This window comes from Apium graveolens, unplaced genomic scaffold (genome assembly GCF_009905375.1).
Source record: "Apium graveolens cultivar Ventura unplaced genomic scaffold, ASM990537v1 ctg4685, whole genome shotgun sequence".
Lineage (NCBI taxonomy): Eukaryota > Viridiplantae > Streptophyta > Magnoliopsida > Apiales > Apiaceae > Apium > Apium graveolens.
In genome coordinates this window covers 32,203-52,858 of record NW_027418641.1, presented here as the reverse complement: position 1 = coordinate 52,858, position 20,656 = coordinate 32,203, and the positions used below count along the sequence as shown (strand labels likewise).

The 20,656-nt window shown below is 33.5% G+C and overlaps 3 protein-coding genes across 5 annotated transcripts; 2 read left to right on the top strand and 1 right to left on the bottom strand.

Annotated features, from left to right (window-relative positions):
* The first annotated feature begins 1,651 nt into the window (after window positions 1-1,651).
* LOC141702140 (putative nucleoredoxin 1-2) lies at window positions 1,652-7,988 on the top strand. The gene is made up of 5 exons (XM_074505828.1): window positions 1,652-1,927; window positions 2,333-2,460; window positions 5,484-5,996; window positions 6,112-6,606; window positions 7,170-7,988. Exons 1-5 carry the CDS (start codon window positions 1,732-1,734, stop codon window positions 7,704-7,706), a joined length of 1,869 nt encoding a protein of 622 aa, XP_074361929.1. The 5' UTR covers window positions 1,652-1,731; the 3' UTR covers window positions 7,707-7,988.
* A 1,200-nt stretch (window positions 7,989-9,188) lies between these two features.
* Window positions 9,189-13,437, bottom strand: LOC141702135 (putative nucleoredoxin 1). 3 transcript variants are annotated; one of them, XM_074505825.1, is made up of 5 exons: window positions 13,069-13,437; window positions 11,938-12,041; window positions 11,298-11,831; window positions 10,656-11,159; window positions 9,189-9,876 (listed from the first exon to the last, which is right to left on the bottom strand). In XM_074505825.1, exons 2-5 carry the CDS (start codon window positions 12,007-12,009, stop codon window positions 9,409-9,411), a joined length of 1,578 nt encoding a protein of 525 aa, XP_074361926.1. In that variant the 5' UTR covers window positions 12,010-12,041; window positions 13,069-13,437; the 3' UTR covers window positions 9,189-9,408. The 3 variants fall into 3 exon arrangements, with proteins under 3 accessions (XP_074361926.1, XP_074361923.1, XP_074361925.1); XM_074505822.1 differs by having other exon boundaries at window positions 9,189-10,005; window positions 13,069-13,436; XM_074505824.1 differs by having other exon boundaries at window positions 9,189-10,005; window positions 11,938-12,038; window positions 13,069-13,436.
* Window positions 13,438-16,433: 2,996 nt separating this feature from the next.
* On the top strand, window positions 16,434-18,227 carry LOC141702127 (uncharacterized). Its single transcript, XM_074505813.1, has 2 exons — window positions 16,434-16,437; window positions 17,713-18,227. The coding sequence occupies exons 1-2, from the start codon at window positions 16,434-16,436 to the stop codon at window positions 18,225-18,227; spliced, it is 519 nt and encodes a 172-aa protein (XP_074361914.1).
* The last annotated feature ends 2,429 nt before the right edge of the window (window positions 18,228-20,656 follow it).

Below are 20,656 nucleotides of genomic sequence, written 5' to 3'. Positions count from 1 at the left end.
CCATAAGCTCTAATAACGCATTACTCTCATCTACCGTCCATTGATCATAACTAACTCTCTTTTTGACACTTTGCGAATCAGCCATAATAGAACTAAAACGTTTTAAAATTTAGAACGCATATATCACATAAAGATGCATAAAAATTGACAATTGACAATATACGATATGATATGTAACAAAAAAATTTACCAATATACATATGTTCACAGCAACTATACAGAGATATAACTATACATATACAATTATACGGAGTTATATAACTATATAAATAAAATATATATGACATGCAAAAACAAAAAGATATAACCATATAAAGAACGAAAAGAAAACAAACCTACAGAGAAGAAAACAACCCTGGGAGCACCACACAAACATGAAGATGAAAAAATATGTAGGTATAAATATATGCAAGTAATATATTTTTCACTTATTATTTTTTGATTTCCTAGTAATAAATTGTTATGATTTGTAAATCCATCAAAATCTTTACTTCAACTAAGAGATTTGAGGTTCATAAATTTGTATATAAAATAGAGTAAATTGCACTTTGCACCCTACTATTATGTTTCAAAAACAAATTTGTACCAGAACTTTGGAAAATTCAGTTTGCACCCCTATACTTCAACTTTGGGATTCATTATGCACCCCTTTCCAGAATTTTGTTGAATTGGATAGGGGTAAAACCGGAAATTCAGCAAAAATATTAAGTAAATTAATTTCATGTCTTTTAAAATAATGTTAAAAATTGAATTTTGATACAAAATTGTAAGTTTTTAATTTTTAAATGATAATAGTAATTTGAGTTTTGATTTCATTTTATATTATTAATTCTAGTATTTTGTAATTCTACAAAAAAATATTTTAACAATTAATTTTGATTATATAACTAAATTTAATTAAGTAGAGTAATAATTTTTTTTAAATTGATATTAAAAAATGATAATCGAATGTAAAATTAATAGTGTTATTTGAAAATTAAAAATTTATTATTTTATAGTTGCTATAAAATAATATACAATTTTTAATAATATTTGAACAAGCTATATTTTATTTTGATTAAGTATATTGTTGAATTTCCGGTTTTACCCCTATCCAATTCAACAAAATTCTGAAAAGGGGTGCATAATGAATTCCAAATTTGAAGTATGAGGGTGCAAACTGAATTTCTTAAAGTTATGGTACAAATTTGTTTTTGTAACATAGTACTAGGGTGTAAAGTGTAATTAACCCTATAAAATATGAAACAGATACTTCAAAATCCATGACTCTTGCAAATCTATTAAAATTTGAATACATAGAGTTTTTGTTTGATTTTTTAGAATCTGGATTGAATACCTACAGATTTTATAAGATTTTTTAAAATCTCAAATGAATACCCACAAATTTATAAGGATTATTTAAAATTTGATTTAAATACCTCAAGATTTTAAAAGATTATTTAAAATCCTTATGGAATACCTGCTGATTTTAAAAATCAATAAAAATCCTCCAGAATCTCAAATGAATACACCCTAAACTTGGGTGAAATCAAATTTGATGGATAAATTTAATTTATTTAAAATAAACAAATTTTATTGCACGGAACACCTAACCAAACACATAACATGACGAATGATTCATTAACCCCCGTGTGAAGCAAACGACCCTAACTGATTCTTCAGCAAGTGATAGACAAATTTTAAAAAAGTCATAAACTTTGTAATTTGTATAGGGTTTAGGCGCAATTGAAGATGAGGAGTTTAGCACAATTAAAGATGGTGCACAATCTTTTGTGCAAAAGAATGAGACTTTACACTTTAAACCTTGTAGTATACAACTCTTCTTGGTATGTATCTCCAAGAAATCATCACCCTGCCACTAAATTTCCCAGCTTCAATTCTACTGCTAACACTTATAGGCTAGCATCCACATGCCCCCATCTCCCAGGTTAGCCTATATCTACTTGTTCTTGTAATTCAAGAATCACAAACTTAACTTGTAAAGATTGTATCTTTATAGCCTTTACACAATTATTTTTGTTATTTTTGTTTCGAATTGATTATAAGTTATAATTTTAACATATAAAGATGATGGCAACAGTTAAACCTCGATGAAATAATAATTGATTAATATTTTTCTCCGGTCCCAACATAATAGACACAGTGTATTTTACTGCCGGTAAAATAATAAACTTGGTTCCGACCCTATTACTTTAAAGAGGTTTAACTGTATTGTATTTTCTTAGTTGAATTGGTTGCTTAAAAAGGGTTGTTATGTTTATGCTTACTATCTTTTGGTAATTAAATTTTTTTCAATTGTTTAGACTTTGATCATAGAATTAAAAATTTACAGAAAACAAGGAGCAGCTATTGGAAGAGAATAAGGTTATAAGGAAAGGAGACATCATTAATTTGTATGATCTCCTTTTCACCAAGTATAGGGATTATGTCATCAGACATAAGGACCACGTCGACGTCCAGGTAAGTACAAATGTATCACAGTTTGGTGTGTGTTGTCGATTAGAATGATATTTCCTCCTAGTGATTCTTGTTATAGGGATAATATTGTCAGACATAATGACTATGTTGTCAATGCCATGTTTAAGCATCCATGTGTGTGGTTAGTGTCGAAGATTAAAATGTCTTTTATCAAGTGTCTTGAATTATCGCAAGTATGTTATATTGTTCATGAGTACTTGTGTTTAAGGTTGACTTGATAAGGCTATGCCTTATTCTTACATGTGTACCTATATCATTTTAGACTGCACATTGATGAAACAAAACCTTCTTTTTAAGCCCACTGAATAATTTTATATATTAATAGTAGTTAAGACATTAAAACTAAAGTATGCGTAAATAAAATCAAATCCAAGTGGCTATAATTTGTTGTTATGACCTTAAGAGCAAGGACGGTAACATGTAACACTCTTTTTAGTAATATTGGTCTCAGCAAATAAACTATCAATACTTTAAAGAATTGTTGTGCAAACTTGCCTTCTGGCGTTGAGTAAGATCGGAAGTATTCCAAGTTTAATTCAAAATGCCAAAATGACATTTTGTATTGAATATGGATACCAGCAGATTAAGCACACTTATATTTTGTCAACACTAGATCCTTCTTTTTAGTGGCCAATTTAAGCATTTGTTCCATAGATATTTCTTAATTTCCTAGGTAGTTATTCTTTTTCCCCTGTGTAATACTTTTTTGTTGCGATGATGATGGGCACAATTTTTTCTGCAACAATCTTTTCTGCAACAGAAGAGTTAAATGCAGTTCACATCCCTCAGCTTTGCTGTATTTAAATTCTGATAAACAACCTTTCAGTCCCATCTACTATAGCCCAAAGACTACCTCCTATAGAGTAAAAGTTAGGCCTATCTCGATAGCTAGACTATTTCATATAGTTCTACCATATATAGAGTGTGGACACTGGTACTATCAATAGTTGGTTGTAGGGCAGTCGGGGAGCTGAGTAAGGGCCTCCCGGTTAAAATTATCATTTCCATATAGGGGGACCCTCTTCAAGGGCTAATTTTACGGATACCCCAATCGCGGAAAGTATAGAGGGTGTTGATTGGTTCCACCCTCTCCATGCATATGCGGGTTAGGATAGTATGTCAGGCCACAGGGTGGCGGCCTCATACTCTGTATTTTCTACAGTAGCTAGAACACATAGAATTATCATACAGTTACCCCTTTAGATGTGATTGAATGCTTTATTCTAAAGATTCCATATCCATGTCTGCAAGAATAGGTATTGTCGAAACTATGCAAAATTCAGGCTTTTCCCCTCTGGTTTTAAACAAAAATTTTCAATGTTTCCAATGCTTCCTGATAAGCGTTATAATATGTCTGGTGTCCTATGTTCAATTGTTACCACCTCACGCATAGTACCGATTCATTGCTATATGAACCTGCGTGTATGAGATCAACAATTGGAGCTTGGAATCTAACAATGCTCATGTGTTGTATGCATATAAGATAACAGATAAGTTTGAGAAACTCTCTTTGTTTGATGATAGTGGGGAAGCCTCATCCTCAAATTCAAATGTAGTATCTCGTCTTACTCCTCATAGCCTTTCTACTAGTAGAATCAAGCCTATGCATTATCATTATCATTATCCTCGTAGTGTAATTGGATCACATATGTCTAAAATGTGAAATTATATGAACAATATACAAGCCCTAGCCCGCTTAAAAGAAATAATTAAAGCAACACATGCCCCATATGTTTCTACCCCGTGGTTTGCTGGAATATCTTTCTTCGAATAAAATCTTTGTGGGCTTGGGATATCGTTTTAAGCGTGGACGTCCAAACTTTCTCATGCATGATATTCAAATACCAGCCTGGGATATTGTTTGGATCGTTTCAAAATCTCGTATGAATCGCTTGTTTTTTCTGAGATGTACACTGATCTGAGTTCTTATGCTAAGGGATGCTTAGTGATTGAAATTAAAGATTGAATATCTAAATTCAAATGAGACAAAGCTAAGGGATCTGAATTGCATTTAACTCGCAACAGGATGAAAATTTATACTACAAACTTTATACAACTCTTCATATGTATCTTCGAGAAAGTATAATAATTATACCAAAATTCCCATCTGCTTCATTTCAAGCGCATCGACTGTCTAACTATTATAGGGAAGCATCCACATGTCCCTACTTCTCAGTTTAGCCTAAATTTCAGAATCTCCAGTTAAATATTAGTTTTTGAATATAACAGTGTGCATGCGAAGCTACATTGCTTAAATAAATGTACCTGTCATAATTAAACAATTGCATCTCTCTAATTTTACTTTGACATCATTATAGTCTGCTGGTAATCTGCGAAACTGTAACCAATATAGAAGTTATATCATTGTAGGCCGTACAAATTGTGAAACCGGAAGTAGAAGTGTAATTGCATTAATAGTTGGGTCACCTGGATGTGATGTACCCATTTGTTTGGTTCGTATCTTCGATTTAAATGATGTCACTGTTACTAAGTGTCTTGAATAATTTGAAGTTATTTAGTTCATGGCCTCATGGGTAACGGGTACTTTTGTTTAAGGTTTACTGGATAAGACTATGCCTTATTCTATACATATGTACCTCGATTATTTTCTGTATGTATATTTATAAGAATATCATGGAATCATATGCATTTTTCCATATATTTCTCTCTTTTATATGTGATTTCTCTCTCTTTTTCATGGCTGGTCCTGCTCTTAACACTTGGTTGGTCTCTCTCCAAAACTATAGGCCAACCATAGCTTTTGGACCGCGCTTTAATGAAACAAAATCCTTTTGTTTATGTGTATATATATATATAGTAGTTCAGTTCAGGTTTAGACTTCAAAGCAGATGTGTGAGTGATTTCAGGTAATGTGTCTATTCATTGTAATGACTGACTGTAGAATGAGTTCAATAACATTTGAGACTATATTGTGTATAGTATTTGGACTCGCAAACTAAAATATCATTACTTTAAGAGAGATAATATTCTGTTAACTTTTGTAGGTGAAGGCATCGCAATTGGCAGGCAAGGTCTTAGTTCTGTATTTTTTGCCACTACATCATGATTATGTGTATTCGAGGATTTCCATATCATACTTGATAGACACATACACTTATCTGCTGCCTGATAATGTTTTTGAGGTTGTCTTGGTCGCTTATGGGACTGCAGAAGATTTGCATTACAGCCAGTCTAATTTTGAATCTATATTTTATCACATGCCATGGACTGCCATCCCATTCCCAGATATTACATCTAGGGAACGTATAGTACGTAGATTTGGTATCGACAGACTGCGGTGTTGCAGTACCTCAGTTATCATTGATTCATCTGGCATGGTTATGCAAAATAATAGTTGTCAATTGTTCAAAAAATATGGAGGCCTGGGTTATCCTTTCAGCGATGAAAGGATAGAATTTCTAAAAGCTCAAGATGATGCAACTGCTGAGAAGCCCTCTTTGGAAGTGCTCTTGGGTTCGCCAAAAAATGATTATGTCATCACAAACAAAGGGGATAAGGTATGAATGCCTTGGCATAAAACATTTTGATGGATTGGACATTCGATAAATTTACTATTGATAATTCATGCTTTATTATATTTCTTCTTCTCGTTAATTTACTTATTACTCCCAGGTACTTGTTGACACGTTAGGAGAAAAGGTGGTAGCACTATATTTTTATGAAGAGGGTACTACTCCTGACTGGATGACAACAAATATTAAGACAGCATATGAAGAGTTGGCACAAAACAAATCTTGTTTTGAGGTTGTGCTCGTATATCTGTATGGCACAAGTGAAACCACTGATAATACGAGTAAAGAAACATTTCGGAATACATTTGAGACTATGCCTTGGTTGGCCCTTCCCTTCAGAGACCCAAGATGTGAGAGGTTGAAGCGCTTTTTTGGTGATCCACATGATATGAAGCTTTATACACTAGTTATCATTGGGCCACATGGGGAATTCATTGAACGTCAGGGTGCTGACTTTATTAGCAAATTTAAGCCTTCAGCATACCCGTTCAGTCGTCACAGAGTTGCCAAGTCGGACACTGAAAAAGTAAGGGAACTGACGTTGGATATGCTCTGGGATCAGAACACTATTTTCAGACGAAAAGATGGGAGCAAGGTTAGTTTTTTTGACATCTTACATTCATATTACTAATTCTGTATTTTACCTAAGAAATACTGAAAATCGATCTGACCAACACTTTTTGCATTACAATAAACAAAACCATCAGATATCCCATCTGGTTATCAGGTTAATTAACATATCTATACATGTATGTATAATTCTTGACAAACACACACACACACATATGCCTGTGCATGTTGGGCATTATATGTAGATGGAATTGAATTTTTTTTTGAAACAAGATAGATTTGAATAGATATAATATGTTTACAAAGAAATTACGTCTCTTTAATTTAATGCATATATGTGTTTTCTCTCGTCTTCCTTGAATTATGGAGTTTCTAATAGGCATAGCATAACAGAGTTCAAGTTTTTTGTATAGGTTCATTTGAAGTTCCTGTTCTGTTATTATTTAAGATTAACCTTAATCTGATTAGGCCATGTTAATTATCAAAGTAAAACGTCTGTGGTTTTTAAAACTCAATGCACTGTATGTATGATTCATGGTTTTCAAATTTGTTTCTCTACTTATTTTACTTAATAATCCACTGTTGTAGGTTGGGTTTTCTCAACTTGTTGGAAAGAGAATCATACTCTTCTTTGAGGGTAATGAAGTTGAGGCCAATGATGGTAGAAAATTATATGCAAAAGAGTTCCTAAATATGTTAAAAGGAAGGTACCTTAACATGAAGGGCACAAGCGCTGAGTTTGAAGTAATATACATCACGAACAACAGAAAAGAATCCCAATACATTGAGCATATGAAAGATGCCCCGTCATGGTTTGTATCACCTGCATCTGAACTTTTACCCGTTGATCTTAGTTTGTTTTGTTGTTATTGTCACCTTTTGTCGGTACCAGTTGTTTCTGCTTTTTGGTGTGGATGTTGGTGTGGCGAATTTGGCGAATGGCGTCGAAGATCTTCTATGCTTGCCTTTGATCAAGATGGACAAGTTGTCAGAAAATCACTGATGGTTTCTTTTAAGGATGAGGAAATGGATTTCCCGTTTTATGCTGGCAGTATGGAAAATGAGGCTTTTTCCGAATTACGTCATCTTTGCTCTTGGTGGATGTATAATGGCCAAGATGACTGACCAGTTTATGGTGTACCTCGCCAGAATCAACCAATGAAAGTATACAAGGAGATGGATCTGAATGAGATGACTTTGCTTGATCATGTTTTTGTTTACTCGGACATGTTGGACATTTGGTATTAAACGTCCCTGGTAAGTAGACGTTATTATGTGTACTATGCGATTTGAACTCATTATTATTCTATTACCTTCGATTTAAATTATACAGCGAATGTGTTTAGGTATATGTTATATTATAAATCTAGTAAAAATTTGTTTGTGTTTGTGTGTATAAATATATATGCTCCCACGGCACTGTTTATAGATAAACAATTATGTATAGTTTTGGTTAAATTCATAAACAATTATCTGTAAACAGTTACTACACAAGAAATAGTGTGCAGCAAAAGTGTGGTTCATAGTTGGTCAGCCAGAGGTGCCAGAGGTCGAAACTTCGTAGTTGTTGATCCGGTTCGATTCTCGCTCACCGGAGAACTTATGAGAGCAGATTTATTGAAAATGTATTTCTCTTCTATTGTTCTATATCTCCTTTTGACCTGCTTTCATTTTATTTGTGATATAAATTTAAAAGATAAAGTGTATTTTTAAATATTTTATATACAGGTACAATTGAAATTAAATTTTAATAAATTTGGCACTTATATTCTTATCACGTAATATAATTATCAATGTTGATTACCTTTGACAAATGATTTTCATTATTGTTTCACATTTCCTTAAATTTATTTATTTTATTAAATTGATACCCATTCAATATTTAAATTCAAATTTGATTTTTATATAAATTTATTTATTCTGTGCCCCAAGCCACCGTAAGCTAAACCATTTATCCTCGCACAAGTTTATTTATAGTATCTAGTATTTAATTGTAACAAAAATCGTATCTAATGTTATGATTATACATTTTAAATAGAAATAATAACAATCAATAATAATAAAATGTTAAAAATAATTTCACTCGGAAATAGGCGATTACTAAAATTTTCATCTGTAATCAACCTACATTTCACGATTATCTGTAAAACGCGGCTTGATTGCTAGCGATTATTACGGTTGAATGATGAATGATTCGTCCGTGCACCCCTACATTCTATCGTAGTAATGTTCATATTTTTCAGAAATAAGCATGGGAAGACCGTGTTTCTTATTTAATTACAGAATCAAACTTGTTATAAGTTTGTAACGACCTTTCTGTCGACCAAAATAATAAATCTGATAACCTTTCCGGTTTGACTTATTTATAATAAAGAATTTTTCTAGTGCGTGCCATTAGCACATACTAAGAAAGTGTGATAGATGAGTTGTAAAAATTTGATTGGTGGAGAACTCGTTAATAAATAATGATGGACCCCTACATCCACAAAAATTCTCATCAATCAAATTTTTACAACTCATCTATCACACTTTCTTAGCATGTGTTCATGGGCACATACTAAACAAACCGTATAATAAAATCCCGAGGGGATACGAGGGGATACTAGATAACCGGTGTGTGTAATATATTAATGTCAATAATAATCTAATAAGTATTTAAATCAGTATAATGAAAAATTCAAAGACACATCCGTGCATTGGCACAAGTACAAGTAGTTAAACTGAATTCAAACAACAGAAATACCAATTTTAAGTTACGAAACCAACGACACTAATGGGTTATTGGACTTGGCATCAAGGTAAGCCAACTTACAATGCACACACACTTCTATGTCCGCTTATTATGTTTTTTCTTGGAGCTATATATCCGAGGTAAGTTCTTATTTACGTGGTATGAGTTGATCCGCAGCCCCCGATGCTTATCGTCAGAACAGCCCCACGAGTAATAACACTTTAATTCGTAGAAGGCCTCTTCTTCCATGTTGCCACAAAAGGGAAAATCACTATCACGAACAGTAAAGTATGATGATTTCCTGACAACTCTTCCATATTCATCAAAGCCAAGAATTGAAGAATAACGAGAACGATGAGTCCATCTGTCACACTGGTCACACGAATGAAAAGAAATATTGCGTGCCAGCAATAGGTGACAATAACAGTGATACTGACTAAGATCAATGGGTAACAAATCGGATGCTAGTGAGAAAAAACATGGCAGATCTGCAATCTGTAATTTGTAGGGAGATTCTGTTTCGCCTTGCATGATGTATATCACTTCAAATTCATCACTTGTACCCTTCATGTCAAAATAGCTCTGTTTTAACATGCTTAGGAATTCAACTACCCTTTCTTTACGATAACCATTCTCTCCATGACCCTCAAAAAAGAGTATTATTCTATTTCCAACAAGTTCAGAAAATCGAACCTAAAAAGTAGGATTATAATGAAAACAAGTAGTTAACAAACTTCCAAACCCATAATGCATAATGCAATGAATAATTGAATGTTGTATTGAGAGTCTGACAGTGATTAAGGAAGTAAAAGATTAATTTGTATTTATTTTATGATAGTAATCAAGGATAGAGTTGGTAATCTATTTAGAAGCTTACTTATTTAAGATAAGCAGATTATTAGAATTATTATAGTTCATAGTTGGGGAATATCACGAAATTCTTTAATTTTGGTAGTTAATTAGCAGTAATCATAAATAGCTGTCTTGTTATAGGGATTAGTTAGAAAGTTATCCTAACAAACAAGATGTAATTTATCATAATCCTGAGATTGATAAATTATTAATTTTGAGATTCTTCTATTGCTATGGTTTAGGCATTGCACTGCAATCTGTCTAGCTTAGCCTTTATATTGTGTTCTACAAGAAATTTGTCTAACATTGATTTGGTATCAAGAGCCCCAATAATGTTAGTCAAAGTTTAGATATAAAACATCCGGTATTTCTTTACGCAACTAACTTTTTAAGGACATAGAAAATTAGTAATATAACAGGAAATAAACTGGACATAAAAGGTTTTAGTCAAAACAGTAAAGACAAGATATCAAAACATTAAAAGAACTGACCTCACTCGCATCCTTCCGTCTGAAGATAGTATTTTGTTCCCAGAGCATTTCCAGCTTCAGTTGCTGTATTTTTTCAGTGTATAACTTGGCAACTCTCTCACGAGTAAATGGGTATGCAGGAAGCTTAAATTTGTACATTATGTCAGCACCCCATGGTTCAATAAATTCCCCATGAGGCCCAAAGATTACAAGTGTAGGAGCTTCCTCAGAACTCTGCTTATTAGGATAACCAAAAAAGCGCGCCAATCTTTCGCATTTTGGGTCTTTAAAGGGAATTGCCAACCAAGGCATGTTCTCAAATGTATTCCGAAATGATTCTTCACTAGTTTTTCCAATAGTTTCACTTGTGCCATGCAGATAAACTAGCACAACCTCGAAACACGATTTATTTAGGGCAAACTCTTTATATGCTCTCTTAATATTTGCCGTCACGCCTGTAGGAGTAATACCCTCTTCGTAGAAATATAGTGCTACCACCTTTTCTCCAAGAGCGTCAATAAGTACCTGCCAGAAGTAATAGACTAATTCATGATAATCCTATAGAGTAAAATGTTAATCAAAACAGGTCTCGTTTGAGTAGAATTATCATTCTTAAACCCATTGCAATGTTGTCAACTACACATTTTTATGCCACATCCATACCTTATTCCCTTTGTTTGAGATGACATAATCACGTTTTGGGGAAGCCAAGAGTGCTTTCAAAGAAGGCTTCTTAGCAGTTGCAACATCTTGAATTTCTAAATGTTGAATCCATTCATCGCTAAAAGGGTAGCCCAGACCTCCATATCTTTTAAATAAGTCGCAACCATCATTTTGCAGAACCATGCCCGATGAATCAATGACAACCGAAGAAGGGTGACGACTCGGCCAGCGAATAGCAAATCTACTAGCCAGACGTTCTCTTGATGAAATATCCGAGAATGGAATGGCAGTCCATGGCATGCAAGAAAATATTACTTCAAAAATCTTCTTGGAGTTGGTATAAGAATCACTTAAAATTTTATCTTCTGAAGTCCCATAAGCAACCAACACAACCTCAAAATTATTATCAGGCAGCAAATAAGTGTACGTGTCTATCAAGAAAGATCTAGACCTCGAAGACGTGTTGGAATAAACAGGGCGTAATGGCACAAAATACAACACAGTAACCTTGCCAGCCAAATGCGCAGCCTTCACCTACAAAACTCACAGTACATGTATGTGTTATCAGCTTGAGTTTTGGTTTGCATGTAATATCCGTGAACTGATTAACAAACGGAGGGCATGTATATGAGATAAATACCTGTTGGGCATCATCATATTTGACAAGGTAATCCCTGTGTTTGGTGAAAAGGAGGTCATTTAAGTTAATCATATCTCCCTTTCTTATAATTCCATCTTCACCTTCTGTGTCAAATTAATCAATCATCAATCAAAATCATTAATTAATTATTTATTTATAATAAAAGATATAAGAAACCAGAGCAGTTACTTTTTTTTTTGTTTTACAAATATGGTTTATGGATGAGTATCTGTTCTCGTAAATTCTCCGAGTGAGCAACTATCAAACGCAGAACTTACTTAACTACAAACTTCATAATCAAGTCTAGGTCTACACAGTCAATAGCAATTGATACATTTGGGCTAAACTGGGTAATTAGAAAACGGGGAAAAAGAGTTACCAACGGTCGCAGGTCTAGAATAACATCTTGAAGAAGATACATATAAGTATGGATTGTATATTTTCATGCTTCTACTGCTACGCATCATCAATTTAACTAAGCCCCTCATCTTCATCAATATAGCCCCTACTACTGGGTAATTCTTCACTTTATATTGAAACTGATGTATGTACCCATAACACTATAGCCATGTTTATTATAATCACTTGATAATAATTTGAGAATAACTAATTTTATTATTATTAGTTTTATGAATTAAGTAATATTATATTGGGCTTCTCATAAATATTTAAGTTTTACAAATTTTTTGTAAAAATAGTGTCATTTTTTAAAACAAATTGCAAAAATACTATATTTCAAAAAATATTTACAAAAATACGGAGGTTGCATTTGCAACCATATCTACAACTGCTCGCAACCATATATGCAACCACAAATGTAAATTTGAAAACATCTGTTAAAAATTATATTTAGTTGCAAAATAAGTTGCCTAAATGATTGCAAATGACGAAAAATGAATGCTCCTGCGGGATCAATACTAATACCACAAAACAACCCCAAAATCAACTAATTCATTCTCATTAAACAAACTCATAACCTCGTAATACAATTGAGCACATTTCGACAAATCCAAACTCTCCACACTCATCAACCCCCTTAATTTCCTCGATAACCTAAGTTACTGAATAATCGACTGTAAATACAAAACAGTATAATGTAAATTGGAAAGTTGTAGTCTCCGATTTGATCACCTTATTCGGCTCGGATATCTCGGAGCGGAGGCGTAAAAGCGAGGAGTGGAGAGTAGAGAAAGGAGATCGGAGATGAGAGAGAGAGGAATCAGCCTGGTGAAGATTAGAGAGCTGAGAGAGGAGATGAGTGTGGTGAGAGAGAACTTGAGAGCAGAGGAGGGTTTCGAGATTGCGAATGGTGTGTTGGAGCTTTTCGGCACGGGCGGTGGAGGATCCGGTGGAGAGAGTGGCAGAGGAGAAGGAAGTGGAGTTGAAATCAGGAGAGAGGAAGACGAAGAAGATTGGATCGGAGGCGTAGGAGGAGAGAGGGGAGGAAGGAGTGGAGATTGATGAGGGCAGAGAAGTTAAAAAAGAAATGGGAAGATGAAGATGATATTTTTACAATTTAATTGTTTGTATGTTTAAAAAGATGGTAAATTTGCAAGATTTTAAGTAAGATAGCAGAGTTGCAAATAATTACCCAAAAATTGGTATTCTTGACAATTTCCCTATTATATTTTTTTTATTTGAAAAAATTAAGTATATGATTAAATCATAATTCTTTAAAATTTATTTTAGTTTTGTTTCGAAGAATAGTCATTGAATTAAAATATAATCTTTTAAATTTTTTCTAATTTTATATTTGTTTCACATGAGATTTCAACGCAAGAATTATATTTTTTTTAAAAAGACTTGTAAAAGGAGATAAAATATATTTCTTCCTATCAAGTATGAGAGCAGATTATATAATTATCATATAATCCTTCACTAATTTTTTATAAAATAAACATGGGATTAGATAATTTAAAAGATTATAATCCTATCAGCTACTTAATAACATGAAATAAATATGGCCATAACCAGTGACGGACGCAGGATTTTGAAAATGGTGTCTCATTACGTAATTACTAATACTAACAAATATATTTGATCATTTCATATTGTTTCAAAATATTTTATGACTCTATTTATTATCAGTTGCGAATTATAAGTCTAGCTTATCTGGAAGTATCGGAAGTACTGCGTACTTCACTAGGTACTAAAACCTAAAAGTGAGTATGTCATAAGTCGGTGGTGCAAATTCAATTTTTTATATATAATTTTCACTAGATTTTTTCAAATTTTTTGATACTTATATGCTAAACAATTACTTATATGTAATTAAAAGTAAAAATTCATGATATCTCTTTGATTTTTTTTATAAAAAAATTATGAACTACGTCTCTTTTCATTTTATTACTTCATTATATACGAGATAACCGGGTATTACAAGTTGGAGAATTAAACCAAAATTTATTTGCAAAGATTAGACAATAAAGATAGAAAGAGATGGTGAGAGATGAAAACAAAAGCCTGATTAACACAAATGGAAAAAAAAGAAAACTTTTTTTCCTTGAAATAATGGTGTGTCATTTGACACACCATGCACAAGGTTGCATCCGCCAATGACCATAACTTTATAATATCTCTTAAACAACAATATAATATTTATCGTATGAAATAAAGATGGTCATACCTTTATAATATCTCCTAAACAACACTATAATATTTACCGTATGAGATTGCTCATATTAAAGATAATCGTTAAAAAACAAATATAGTATCGCGATATTTTTATAAATACAGCTTGTATTTATATTTACAGATTTATTTTTAAAATTTTTATATTATAAATATTTAAACCTCAAATAATTTGCCCCTGTTTTTTCAAATCATATTTACTAGTCTCAAAACTTGGTAATAATCTATATATTATAAATTGCTGGATAACCCTTTCCTAAGGTTTGGTATCCATATTTTGGTTCAGATATGATTTTTAACTTTAATTTGACCCGGTGGACTATCCATTTTTAGGTTTGGTATCCATATTAGGTTCATAAAAGATCCATATACTTATTATGAGTCTATGACCCATTTTAATTATTATGACCCATTTTAATTATAAAAACTTTACAATACAATTTTAAATATGAATTGTGTTATTATGGTAAGTTTTTTTTTAAAACCACCTATGGTAAGTTTTTAATACAAATTTGAAGTAAAGTTTAAATTTTAACAGATCTATTTATAGAAATAATCTCATAAAATATATAACATAAAATTAACATATGTAACGAAAATAGTTCTTAAATAAATTTATCATAATATGTAGATGTAATACAATTATTATATAGATAATTTAATCTTTCATAATCATATTATTCAATTTAAATTATAAATTTATTTATTTATTTTATTAAATAATTTTTGAGCTCCCCGTGTGTAAAGTACGGGCTATAAACTAGTATGAGTAAAAACTGAGAATGATTCGGTTATATTATTTATGGGTCAGAATAATTACGGAGAGCCCGCATTGCCCAAAATGTTCTGGCTTGCATAATGATTGCACATCATGATGGTGGAAGTTGGTTACGAATAGGCTTGGATTAGTACATACTTGATGGGCCGGGTGCTATTGGGCCATGTCAAACACACAAGTTATTTATTCCGAATCAGCTGCAAGCCCAATGGTAAAACATGGCCTCTAGATGCACAAAAGGCCCACCGGGCCGGGCTTTGATCGGGCATTAAAAAATCCGGGCTTTGACCGGGCCGGACTTCGACTTTGATCGAGTCGGGTCGGACCGGGCTTTCCGAAAATGTTAAAGCCCGTTTGGGCCCTCGAGGCGGGCCTGACCGGTTTTTTTTCGGGCCGGATCGGATCGGGCTGAGCTTTTTTTCAATTTAAATCGGATCGAGTTTTATTAGAGCTTCTAAAGACTACATATGTTAAGAACTAGATCATCGTAAAAATGTATTAGTTTACATGGAATATTTTATGAAAACATTATTTCGTTGAAAACATTTAAGTTCGGCAAAAAATAAACATGTTTATAGAATAATATATTTTATCATTGTTATCTAAATATATATAGTGATATTTATGCAATGAAGTATATAAATAATATTATTAATCACAAAATATGTAAATATATATATGTTTAGAGTATTATTTATATTTATAATAAATGTGAATTCATAAATATATAAGAATATATTAGAATAATCAAATTTTAACCGGGCTTTTTCGGGTTTTAAATCGGGCCGGGCCGGGCCGGGCCGAGCTTTTAACCGGGCCGGGCTTTGGCTAAAAATATAGGGCCCGTCGAGACCCTAAGCCAGGGCCGTAACGGACTTGACCGGGCTTTGACCGGATCGGGTCGGACCAGATTTTCGAGCCTAGGTTTTTTGTACATCTCTAGACTTTTAGACTTTGGGATCGCTGGTAAGAACTGTTGTTGATGTGTTGTAGAAAAATATTAAGGCACTTAAAAATGCAATAATATATTTTGTTAGAGCTGATCTTTCTCTGTTGAAAACAGTCATTTCTAGTAGAAATACAGGCTATGGGTAAGAAATTTAGTTTCAGAGTGTCTAGTAGGTTCACAAAGCATGACATGTTTTCTTAAAAGTTCACCATTGGATTTAACCTACCTAAAACAGATTTGTAGCTTTTGCTGCAACTGCCTTAGGCCTCAGTACCCGAAACATAAACTCTCTGCAATTGTCTGCTTTTGATCCTGTTCTACATAACAGGATCAAGTTGCGAAATAAATCTTCTTCCTAATCCACTCACTCATACAAAGAATGTGCTATACATACAATTCCACAGAAATTAACCATGCTTATAAAAGAAAATGAAAGTTATCAAGCAAAACAAATGAAGTAGATTGTTCCCATGATAGCTTGAAAGCGCAGGCAGACTCACTCTCATAGTCTCATCATAATTCCAAAAATATCCTGGAAGAAAAAGAAAATACAAATAAAAACAAATTTGGATGATGCAGTCATGTTACTACTACTTATCGTTACAACCATTTTTTACACCTAAGATGTCTATTGATCTTCTTTGAAAAGCAGAAATACTCCTTTGCAAGGAGCAACTTGTATGTATAACTTGGAAAGTTGTTAAGGATTCCGGGGAGTGAAATTCTATATATTCTAGTTCCTGCACATTCTCAAGACTTGTGGTCTTGTAGTCTTCACGTTCGTTTCACTCTGTACCCCTACTTTCGTCCCTATATATAGATCTACCACAAAGTGAAATTTAACAAACATTCAGGTTCTCCTATTATCAGATTAGTGAATATTTTTTTTGGCAACATAAATTTTTCTCGACGTATATTTTTAGACTGTGCAGAACTCAGAATTGACCAAGCAAGACTCAGAAGAATGAAAAACACCACAGATGCTGCAAACTCACTCATGAAATCCTCAACTTGGGTCAGTGGACACTGTCTATTACATGATGGCCGGATACATCAGATGGCCGAAGCGACCCAAATTTTCCAAGCAGAAACTTTCAGCTAAATGGTTTTACATAAAGATTTGACATATTTTTACGGGAGGAAATATACATCATAGAAAAGGAAGGTAATCAACCAAGGTAAGAGCCAGACAAGCACCATAAATTTCATCAATTGTGCTATTAATATTGGAAGCTCATGTCATCTTATGCTAAATTTCACCAGTTATTCTATTGGAAGTGGATACCATCTTTAGTAATGTGGTGTAGTTTACAAATTCAGTTGAGATTTCTCATACAAACTTATCTACCACATGCATCAATAAAACCAAACTCATGACAAGTACAAAGATACTAATACACCTGTTAAATAAAAGCAGCTGCAGCAAATCTCTTGATTGAATGGAGGAAAGCTCAGGCTGAGAAATTATGTGATGTTAGTCATACCAGAAGACCGATAGCTGTGAGTACATGGGAGAAACCTCAGCAAAACTGGGTAAAAATAAACATTGATGCGGCATTGTTTGAAGACATTGGGTATGTTGGGATGGGGAGTATTGTTCGAGGAGCAGATGGCCAGTTTCTTTTAGCTCGTAGTGTAAGAAGAGAAGGGCTGGTGCCGCCAAGGGAAGCTGAAGCTTTATCCCTCAAGGAAGCCTTGTCCTGGCTTAAAGACAAGGACTTTCGAAGATGCATATTTGAGACTGATTCTCAAGTTCTGGCAAAGGCCTGCAACGGTGTTACTGGAAGATCTTATTTTGCAACCATCGTTCGAGATTGTATGGATTTGTTTCATCGCAATGATGAAGTGGAGGTGTGTTTCACACGTAGATCTGCAAATAGATATGCGAATAGTGCTGCTCATGCTCCTGCGAGGGTGGCATATTCTTTGTAGAGTCTAGGGAATGGCATTTAAATGCCCCTGAATTTATTCATCATGTACTTCTTTCTGAAGCTTTATAAGTAATGCAAGTACGTTTTTTGACAAAAAAAAATTACATCATATAGAAGAATGTCAAAAATTAAGAATCACCTACGGCATTAGGTATCAAAGTTAAATTAATTTAATATCCTTTTACTCCGTATATACACAAGAGATACACACATTATACAATTATAGAGAAGATGTATCTGCTAATTACTGTAACTAATTATAGCTTAGTTATCTCCTATTATCTACACACAATCTGCTAATTACCATCTCTAACTGCAGCCTGATTGTATCAGAACTGCTAGTTACAGCTGGTTTGGATCCCTAATTACAGTCAATGAATCTGTCAATTAGAATCTGCCAGACAACGATTGCCTTCTTCTATCTGTTGTCATGAGGGATGTACGCAAAACTTAGTAATTGTTTACTCCAGTCAAATTTATTAAGGTATTTCCCTCGTGATAAGCTAAAGAGCAAAGTCCTTAATTTCGTCTGCCATAACTAAAACAGAACCTTGTATTCAAGCAAATATAATCAGAGCAAACTTTGCCATGTCACGCATAGTATCTGGACAGACTGAACCTCAAAGTTATAGTTCTCAGGGAAGTTACCAGGCAATGTACTGATATAGTGATATGTAGTCTAAAATATTCACAGCTGATTTCATATGATCTGGCCAGAAACTAACATGAATGGTTACACTTTATATTCCAACCCACATGAAATAATAAATAACAATCACCATAATTAAAGATTACCATTTCCTAGTGGAAGCTACAAATCATTAAGTTTTTAACTAATAAGAGCCCTGACAGGTCACATTTGCAGAAAATGGCCAAATTGGTTCAAACCTTAAAAGAGCATCTCCGAGACCCCTTAGCTAAAATTACATGGTAGAGATAATATGTAAATTTTGAATCGCTCCAATGCATAATCTAATACCATTGGAGCATTTATACAACCCTTAGCTAAAATAATCATAACTAATTAATTTAGCCAACTAAATATAAGTAATATTTTTTATTTCATAAAATGATGTTTTATATGTAGGTAATTTTTTATGTGAGTCAGAGACTCAGAGTAACTGTTTCAAATCTCTTTATACAAAAGCCTAAATTGCCTTGCATTCTTCTGTAATGTCACTTGTTTTGATCTAAAAACATGCAACTGCAAAGGAAGCCTAACTTGAGACTAGTAACGTACTTGAATGAAATTGTTCTATCCTTGTGTTAGTCAAGCCAATGGCCATTTGATCATAGTGACCTAATTGCACCTAACCTGACTCTATATAGTGGTATGGTCCAGTTCATATATCAGACCATCCATCAATCCATTCATACATTTAACATTTTGTTTACATACTAATTTGTGTACACAAGTACAGCTCAACACAGCCCAGCAATGACGACGGTTAAGTATATCGTGGTGATAATGGTTGCAGTCATGGTGTCCGCGGACACGCAAGGGGAGGTGACCCCTAAATGTGGTGGACCAAAGAATCAGCGAGCATCAGCCGCGTGCAGTCCATTTACCAGAACAGGACAGGATCAAGAGCCGTCTGAGGAGTGCTGCATCGCGTATAAAGCATTAGTTGAATCGGCTAATACTACAGATGAAAGGAAAAACCTGTGTTACTGCATCCAGCGGAGTGCTAGAAATAGGCCAGCTAATATTCCAAAAGTCGATTCTTTATTTGGAATATGTGGAATTCCTTTCGTTTATTCAGCTGATCCCAAGTTCGACTGCAATGGGTAAGTTTTTCAGTACTTGTTCTCTGTCAGCCTGGACTCTGATACCATGTCAAAGAACCAGTTATTCTAAAACCTTAAGGTGTTAGAGAATGACCTTTTCCAAGATCTTATATTATTTTAACACTCCTTCAAAACGCTATACATATCTGATAAAATCATTAAGTATTCTCCTAATGTTCCTTTCTCTTCCTCTTTGAATTTTAATCGTAAATGCAGTGTAAACTGAGATTCGCCAGCTACCGTGAATGCAAACGGGTGCTGCTGGAGGAGAAACGGCAACACAAATGTTTATTTAGTGCAACTGTGTAAGTACTCAAATGAGTATACATGGATCATTTAAAGATTAATAAGAATAGAGAATGCAACTTTTCAAGTTTCTTTGTAACTCGTGGAGTTTCCAAGTCATGCATCTACATCAGAACTAATGCATCTACTCTCGTGTTTAAATTTCTTCATCTTCGCTACTACTTATGCTAACATGCTACAATAATGACGCATTCCTCATGTGCGTCTAGTGTGGAATCCAAAATTGTCAGAACCTGAGAAATGTCACTCAATTCTTATCAATTACATTAACAAAATTGAGGGAATAGATGCCCCAAATTATGTATAATCTTTTATTGTTAAAAAATAAGTTTTTAC

Excerpts from the sequence above, each read along its gene's own strand:
- LOC141702140 (XM_074505828.1), top strand. The coding sequence starts at position 1,732 with ATGAGGAGTTTAGCACAATTAAAGATGGTGCACAATCTTTTGTGCAAA. Across the intron at positions 1,928-2,332 it reads CACATGCCCCCATCTCCCAG|AAAACAAGGAGCAGCTATTG; the intron begins GTTAGCCTATAT and ends AAAAATTTACAG. Across the intron at positions 5,997-6,111 it reads TCACAAACAAAGGGGATAAG|GTACTTGTTGACACGTTAGG; the intron begins GTATGAATGCCT and ends TATTACTCCCAG.
- LOC141702135 (XM_074505822.1), bottom strand. The coding sequence starts at position 12,009 with ATGATTAACTTAAATGACCTCCTTTTCACCAAACACAGGGATTACCTT. Across the intron at positions 11,160-11,297 it reads TCTCAAACAAAGGGAATAAG|GTACTTATTGACGCTCTTGG; the intron begins GTATGGATGTGG and ends TACTTCTGGCAG. Across the intron at positions 10,006-10,655 it reads GACGGAAGGATGCGAGTGAG|GTTCGATTTTCTGAACTTGT; the intron begins GTCAGTTCTTTT and ends CCTACTTTTTAG.